This window comes from Myotis daubentonii, chromosome 15 (assembly GCF_963259705.1).
Source record: "Myotis daubentonii chromosome 15, mMyoDau2.1, whole genome shotgun sequence".
In the NCBI taxonomy this organism is placed as follows: domain Eukaryota; kingdom Metazoa; phylum Chordata; class Mammalia; order Chiroptera; family Vespertilionidae; genus Myotis; species Myotis daubentonii.
The window spans coordinates 2,558,524-2,566,840 of NC_081854.1; the positions used below are offsets into that span (position 1 = coordinate 2,558,524).

Below are 8,317 nucleotides of genomic sequence, written 5' to 3' on the forward strand. Positions count from 1 at the left end.
AGTTAAGGAGCTCGTTAACTGAAATTACTCTATCAACTCAATGCAAAAAAAAATCGGCGGAGAGCCCTAACCGGTTTGGCTCAGTGGATGGAGCCTCGGCCTGCAGACTCAAGGGTCCCGGGTTCGATTCTGGTCAAGGGCATGTACCTTGGGGGTGGACACATCCCCAGTGGGGAGTGTGCAGGAGGCAGCTGATCGATGTTTCTAACTCTCCCTTTCCCTTCCTCTCTGTAAAAAAAAAATCAATAAAATATATTTTTTAAAAAATCGGCGGAGAGACAGCTGGTATCTCAAAAAACTCGTTAGTCTGCACACTCGTAAGTCAAGGCCCCACTGTACTAGGGAGAGAGGGGAGGCTGGATGCCAGGTGGCTGGGCGAAAAGGCAGGAAATATGGGGACCAGGATGAAATTGCTGGGGGGCTCCTGGCTGCGGGCGGGGCGGGGTTCTCCACCTATTCAGGACTGAACACGCACGCGCTGGCGCAACCACACACACACACGCGCGCGCGCGCGCACACACACACACGCGCACACATACACACGTCTCCACACACGGCCGTCTCCGCCCAGCCGCGCCCCCGCCCACCGCTCTCCACTATCAGCACCGCGGACAGCGCCGCCCGCCTGCGTCAGTCCGGCCGGCGCCGGGGTGTCTCCGGGGGAGGGTCCTGCGCGGCCGCTGAGCAGGTAAGGAGCTGCGGGGATCCCCTCCCGGAGCCGCATCCTCACTCCCATCCCGAGAGGGACAGGCGGTGAGGGCATGGGGGTACCCGGAGAGGGACCGACAGAGGGCGTGGGAGGGCTGGAGCCGGAAGGGGGAGACAGGTGTGGGGACCAAGAGCCAGAGGGGAGGGAGGGGCAGGCCCGGGGCGAGAGTGAGCGACCCCGGGAGACAGAGACCAGACAACCGGCGGCGGAGGGCAGGGGAGACCCAGGGGGAACCGGCGGGGGAGAGGCCGTGGGGGAACGGACGGCGGGAGGGGTGGACGCCGCGACGGTCACGAGGACAGGTGTGAAGACAGTGCTCGGGGTGCGCGGGAGGCACGAACAGGCCGAGAAGGACGTGGGAGCCGGGCAGAAGCAGCAGGGCACCGCCCCCCCCCGCGACCCCCACACTGCCCGGAAGAGTGGGAGAGGAAGAGAGACTGAGTCCCCGCCTCCATGGCCAGATGTGGAGGAGGGGCCAGCTGTGGGGCCCGTCCCTCCCACCTTCGCTGGTCCCGGGATCCAGGTCTGGGGTTCCAGGCCCAACAGAGAACTGAGTCAGCGGGCCTCCCCCCCAAACCCCCCGGAGACTTGTCTTTAGTCAGTGGTGCCCCGCCCGTTGTCTTGGCAACAGGCCGTTGCCGGGGCAACCAGAGTGACTCCCACCCCGGCCCAAGCGGAGCCAGGCGTTGCTCTGGGCAACTGGGTGCGATGGTTCCCACGCTCGCCTTCGCCCACGTCCGATTCAGGTCCTGGAAAGGCGCAAAGAAAGGGGACAAGTCAGCGGGATTCCTGCGGGGACCTGGGACCGAGGAGGCGTTCCTTTGGGATGGAACTAAGTCCTGGAACGCACCCCCAGCGCACTCCCTCCTTCTCTGGGAGGCTGAAACTACAACCCCCAACATGCCTTGCGGCGGCGGGCCGACTCCCGTGCGGCCGGTCGCCCAGGGTGGCAATGGGAGTTGTAGTTCTTTGTTGTTCGGAGGACTCAATGGTTGCACGGGTGGGCGTGGGAGGCTAGGGCGCTTGGGTGCCTCCGCAGAAAGGACCGTAGGACCCCGCCGCCATGTTTCCGGAGCCCCCAACCCCGGGGCCTCCAGCGTCCGACACGCCTCCGGACTCAAGTCGCATCAGCCACGGCCCTGGTGAGCCGATCCGGGGTTGGAGCGGAGGGAAGTCGGGCCAGGATTTACTGGGGCGGGATTCGGACGGGTGTGCTTGGCGGGTGGCAAATCCGGATGGGATCCTGGTCGGGATCCTGGGCTGGAATCTAAATGAAATGGAAAAAGAACAGGTTTGCTACAAAAAAAAAACCAAAACAAACAAACATACAAACAAAAACACAACAAAAAAAGACAAAACTAAACAAAAAATCCTGCACGAGAACTAGACCAAGGGGGCGTGGAATGGAACGGGCTCTTGCATTGGTGAATTAGAGGGTCCACCTGTCCCTCTTTTATTTGTTCTTTCTTTTTTAAAAATATTTTTTATTGATTTCAGAGAGGAAGGGCTAGGGAGAGCATCAATGATGAGAGAATCATTGATGGGCTGCCTCCTGCACGCCCCCTACTGGGGATCTAGCCCACAACTGGGGCATGTGCCTGGCCCAGAATTGAACCCTGACCTCCTGGTTGATAGCTGTTCACGCTCTACCACTGAGCCACAGCCGATGAGCTGTCCCTTTTTAAAGATAGGGAAACAGGCTCGGGGAGGGGTTCAGGCTTCCAAAAGCATCAGGAGTTGAGCAGAAACATTAGAATGGGGGGATGAAAGTGATGGGCAAAAAAAAAAATCAGACGGTGTCAGGCTGGGTTAGGGCAGCAAATGGCTTCATAGGTGAGATCACACCGACGTCCCAGGGCCTCAGTGTCTCTGTGTCCTTGTCCTCCGCAGTGCCCCCCTGGGCCCTGGCCACAGTCGTGCTGGTCTCAGGCCTCCTCGTCTTCAGCTGCTGTTTCTGTCTGTACCGGAAGCGATGTCGGAGGCGGTTGGGCAAGAAGAGCCAGGCCCAAGCCCAGGTCCACCTTCAGGAAGTGAAGGAGCTGGGCCGGAGTTACATAAACAAGGTGTGGCCCTGCCCCTTCCCTCCTCTGCCTACCTTGTTTGCCCATTTCCTCGGTGGGTCTTGCCAAAACCAGACCCTGGGGAACTGGAGATGGACCGGACCTAGTAGTCACTGGTCACAAGAACCTTTTGGGTTGGCGGGGGAGTCAGACACTCACGTACTCACAATGCAAGGCGGTATGTGCCCCATCAGAGGCAGCACCAGGCGTATGGAAACACCTCACAGCCTAGAAGGTCCCTGAAGGCTTCCCAGAGGAGGCGACTTCTGTGCTGAGACCCAGGGGACCCACAGAGTTAACTGAGAGCAGAGGGAAGGACATTCTAGCCCAAAGAGCATATGCTGGGGCCTGGAATCCAGGTTCTCAGGGGTATTTGGGGAACAATGGGTCATTTTCACAATGGGCGGGGCGTGTACTGTGCTCTAGAGCAGCGGTTCTCAACCTGTGGGTCGCGACCCCTTTGGGGGGTCGAACGACCCTTTCACAGGAGTCGCCTAAGACCATTGGAAAACACATATATAATTCCATATTGTTTTTGTGATGAATCACTATGCTTTAATTATGTCAATTTGTAACAATGAAATTGGGGGTCACCACAACATGAGGAACTGTATTAAAGGGTCACGGCATGAGGAAGGTTGAGAACCACTGCTCTAGAGTGAGGCGGCTGGAGAGCCAGCAGTGTCCACGGAAGGAGGGTGATTGGGGGCCATGGAAGCTTTTAGAAGGACAGGGGCAGGGTCAGTTAGATGTTAGGAATCCATGTGGAGGACAGACATGGGCAATGGAGCCCAAGGAGGAGGAAGGAGCCATGAGTTGGAAGAAGCGATTGGCGTGGGAAATGCAAGGCTACAGGTGCAAGGACTTGAGGATCAGGTCTCTGGATGCAACATGCAATGGTGCTCACCTGGGAACCAGAGAGCCCGGCGTTTCCAACCAGCTGTGTGGCCTTGGGGAGTTCTCTGTCCCTCTCTGAGCCTCAAGTGCATGGTCCATAACTCATATTTCCCCCTCTTCTCTTCTCAAAAGTAGCGGCCACAATTCTTACCCATAGTGATGCCCTTCAGGGTTCTGGTATCCAGTTTCCATTCCTATCCCTTAAGCCAGTGATGGCGAACCTTTTGAGCTCGGCGTGTCAGCATTTTGAAAAACCCTAACTTAACTCTGGCGCCGTGTCACATATAGAAATTTTTTGATATTTGCAACCATAGTAAAACAAAGACATATTTTTGATATTTATTTTATATATTTAAATGCCATTTAACAAAGAAAAATCAACCAAAAATTGATTTCGCGTGTCACCTCTGACACACGTGTCATAGGTTCGCCATCACTGCCTTAAGCCAATGACTTCCAGAAACCATTATGTCAGAATCACCTCTGGTGTCATTGAAAGGCAAATTCTGGGTCTCGCACCAAACCCGCTGAGTCAGAATCTCTGAAGTGAAGGCATTCAGCCACCCCAATCAGGAGAATTCTGCTTCACGTTGGATGTTGAAAATGGGTGGCCTGGGTTAAGGAAAAGTCTTCTTGACTTTGCTGTTCTAGTATAGAAGGGCAAATACACAGTGAATACGCCATTTCACCCCCATAGTTTGCCTTTGTCTAAACATTGTAGCAATTTGCACAACCCCGATACATCCACGAGAAATAAAATCTCCTGCCTCCTTCCTGAAGTCAGGGAAACCCTATTACACTTGTTTTTCTAGGCTACCATGGGTGCCTATTTCACCACTGTCTCTAGCCCCAACCATAGCAGACATCACTAATCAAACACTGAAAATACACTACACCCATATGCTGCTATGGCTATTCCCTCCCCAGTGGCAGACATCACCAATCAAACACCGAAAATACACTACACCCGTGTGTTGCTATGGCTATTCCCTCCCCAGTGGCAGACATCACCAATCAAACACCGAAAATACACTACACCCATGTGTTGCTATGGCTAGTCCCTCCCCAGTGGCAGACATCACTAATCGAACACGGAGGCTGCTTAGCCCCCAAGTGCTCAGGTATAACCTAGAGATGTGTGAGTCTCCCTTGGCTTCTGGGCCTGGAGGATGACACCCTCAGGGGAAGAGTTTACCCGCCCTTGCCCCTGGCTCCCCAAGGTGCAACCGGAAGTGGAGGAGCTGGAGCCGGCACTATCCGGGCCAGGGCAGCAGGTGGCGGAGAAGCACGAGCTGGGACGACTGCAGTACTCCCTGGATTACGATTTCCAGAGTGGCCAGGTGGGTGCGGAGGCGGGGGAGGCTTTGGAGAGGAGGGACCCAGGAGGGTGCAGAAGGGCAGCTCAGACCAGGGATCCTCCTCCCTGTGCAGCTGCTGGTGGGCATCCTGCAAGCCGAGGGGTTGGCGGCCTTGGATCTGGGCGGTTCTTCGGACCCCTACGTGCGGGTTTACCTGCTGCCAGACAAGCGGAGGCGGCACGAGACCAAGGTGCATCGGCAGACGCTGAACCCACACTTTGGGGAGACCTTCGCCTTCAAGGTGAGCACCAGGCCTCAGGGCCCCACCCTGGGCAGCCGGCCCCCGTCCCTGGGACACTGGGGACCAACCCCTTCAGCTTTTTCTTTCCTTAAAAAAAATATGTTATTGATTTCAGAGGGGAAGGGAGAGATAGAAACATCAATGATGAGAGAGAATCATTGATCGGTGCCTCCTGCACGCCCCACACGGGGAATCAAACCCGAAACCTGGGCCTGTGCCCTGACAGGGAATCGAGCCGTGACCTTCTGGTTCATAGGTCGATGCTACACCACTGAGCCACCCTGGCCGCCTCCTTCAGCTTTTTCTGGAGGCAGCCACAGCTCAGGGGGCAGCTGACAGCCCTGGAGACTATTCATTCGACTGGCCACTGGGTTGTCCCTTTGGGGTTCAATGGACTCCCGTCACCTGTTCCCTGCGCCCCTCGCTGCCCCACTTGTCGCTTCCCACCCTGATCTGACTCCCTACTCCACACCTCGTGCTCTCTCTGCGCTCGCTCCCCACCCAGGTCCCCTACGTGGAGCTGGGAGGCAGGGTCCTGGTCATGGCGGTGTACGACTTCGACCGCTTCTCCCGCAACGATGCCATCGGGGAGGTGCGGGTCCCCATGAGCTCCGTGGACTTGGGGAGACCCGTGCTGGCCTGGCGGGAGCTGCAGGCAGCTCCGAAGGAGGAGGTGAGCGCGCGTGGCCACGCCCCCACGTCTGGCCACGCCCACGACAGCCCCGGGCCAATCAGATCACAGACCTCCAGGGCCAATCAGCTCACAGGCTCCAGACCCAGGCTCCAGCCCTTGCACCTGCAGCAGAGGGCTGCCTCCCGGTGTTAACTCAGGACCCTTCCATTCCCAGGCGGGCGGGAGGGGTGGGAGGGGGGAGAGTGGTCGCAGGGGGGGCTCCGGTGACCCGTCCCTCTCCGGCCTTTAGCAGGAGAAGCTGGGGGATATCTGCTTCTCCCTCCGCTACGTCCCCACTGCCGGGAAGCTCACCGTCATCGTGCTGGAGGCTAAAAACCTGAAGAAGATGGACGTGGGAGGGCTGTCAGGTGTGTGGGAAGCAAGGCAGTGGGGGTGGCGGTGCACGAGGGGGCCCCTCGCTGAGGGTGAGAGTTTCCGGGCCCCGGGGGGTCTCCTGGGGGAGAGGGAGGTCCCGGCTGCCTTGGGAGGATACAGATTCGATCTGGGCACAGACAGAGGGGACCTGAGGGGTGTTGTTCCAGAGCAGTCTCGTGCGTCCCCCTCAATCCCATCCCTCCACTAAGCAGGGGGGAGGGGCCCTGAGACGCCTCCTCTCTCTCCCCAGATCCGTACGTCAAGGTTCACCTGCTGCAGGGCGGCAAGAAGATGCGGAAAAAGAAGACGACCATCAAGAAGAACACGCTGAACCCCTATTACAACGAGGCCTTCAGCTTCGAGGTGCCCTGTGACCTGGTCCAGGTGAGCGAGGCCTGCCTGGGCCCCCGCAGAGCAGCCCAGGCCCTTAGGAACCCCGCCGCTAGAGGAAGGGAGACTCCTTAGCTACCTCCAGAGACCAGGGGGTCCCAGGTTGTGTCCCCAGTTTCCTCCTAGGAGCAGCGGGTTGCCCCGCCCCCTCAGGAGCCAAGGTAACTGAGAAAAAGATTTCCCCACCACCCGTTAGCAGCGGTTCTCAACCTGTGGGTCGCGACCCCTTTGGCGGTTGAACGACCCTTTCACAGGGGTCGCCTATGACCATCCTGCATATCCGATATTTACATGACGATTCATAACAGTAGCAACATGACAGTGATGAAGTAGCAACGAAAATAATTTTATGGTTGGGGGTCACAACATGAGGAGCTGTATTTAAAGGGCCAGAAGGTTGAGAACCACTGCTTTAGAGACAGGTCCCTCCACTCACTTAAGAGTCCTGGAGGTAGCCAGGCCGGTGTGGCTCAGTGGCTGAGCATCGACCTATGAACCAGGAGGTCACGGTTCAATTCCCTGTCACGGCACATGCCCAGGTTGTGGGCTCGATTCCCAGTGTGGGGCGTGCAGGAGGCAGCCGATCAATGATTCTCTCTCATCATTGATGTTTCTATCCTTTCTCCCTCTTCCTTCCTCTCTGAAATAATAATTTTTAAAAATGTCTATATTTACGACTCCTGGAGGTTTGCCTCCCCTTAGGAGGCAGCTCCCTAAGGAGGCCCCTAACAGTCCCTCAGCAACGAGGCCCTGAGGGTTTCTCCCCTGTGGAGTCTGATCTCGCAGGAAGAATGACTGTAGAGCCCCCGTCCAACCGCAGGGCTCTCCCACTCACACCCTACCCCCCTCAGCCCAAGCTCCTGGTGGTTTTTTTTAAATATATATACTTTTATTAATTACAGAGGGGAAGGGAGAGGGAGAGATAGAAACATCACTGATGAGAATCATGGATCGGCTGCCTCCTGCACGCCCCACACTGGGGATCCAGCCTGCAACCCAGGCATGTGCCCTTCACCCGAATCGAACCTGGGACTTTTTAGTCCGCAGGCTGGCGCTCTATCCACTGAGCCACACCAGCTAGGGCTCCAGGTGGGTTTTAACCCAGGGCCCTAACAAGGACCCCAGGACCCTTCGAGGGAGTCCCTCCTGGTGCCCCCAACCCTGACTCTCCTGTTGTAACCGGACAAACAAAGGGTCCGCGCTGCCTGTCACTCCATGTGCCAATTCAGCGGAGACAGGGGTGAACCGGTATGAGCGTTTATTCCGATCCTGCCGGCAGCAGGGAGAGCAGCAGGCCAGCCACAGACATCTGCTCTGCCCCGTCCGTAAGGCGGCTGCTTGTGTTGGGTGGGAGGACAAAGGTTACATGGGGACGTAGCCAAAGGGTGTGCCAAAGGGGCAGTTCACAGGTAAGCAGAGGGCTGGGGGGCTTCAACGGGCTGGCGATTCTGTTTCTGCAACAAGGTTGTCCATCTTCCATGCTAATAGGCAGCTCCCTGATAGGGAGGATGGGCTGCCTCCCCGGTGAGCTCCCAGGTCCCCTGTGCACCTCCCAGCCAGGCGAGGATGTGCCTTCTTTAACCAGAACGAAGCCATCAGAGTGAATAGGGCAGG

The 8,317-nt window shown here is 57.3% G+C and overlaps 1 protein-coding gene across 3 annotated transcripts in view; it reads left to right on the forward strand.

Annotated features, from left to right (window-relative positions):
• Positions 1 to 523: 523 nt before the first annotated feature.
• Positions 524 to 8,317, forward strand: part of SYT5 (synaptotagmin 5) — an 8,454-nt gene continuing 660 nt past the window's right edge. The window contains exons 1-8 of one of the 3 annotated variants that reach the window (XM_059665718.1): positions 524 to 688; positions 1,728 to 1,851; positions 2,600 to 2,772; positions 4,887 to 5,006; positions 5,098 to 5,265; positions 5,771 to 5,938; positions 6,192 to 6,306; positions 6,564 to 6,697. In XM_059665718.1, coding sequence (XP_059521701.1) covers positions 1,773 to 1,851; positions 2,600 to 2,772; positions 4,887 to 5,006; positions 5,098 to 5,265; positions 5,771 to 5,938; positions 6,192 to 6,306; positions 6,564 to 6,697 — 957 coding nt within the window. In that variant the 5' untranslated portion in view covers positions 524 to 688; positions 1,728 to 1,772. Of the gene's footprint in view, positions 689 to 1,722; positions 1,852 to 2,599; positions 2,773 to 4,886; positions 5,007 to 5,097; positions 5,266 to 5,770; positions 5,939 to 6,188; positions 6,307 to 6,563; positions 6,698 to 8,317 lie in introns of all 3 variants that reach the window. The other 2 variants (XM_059665717.1, XM_059665715.1) reach the window with 2 other exon arrangements.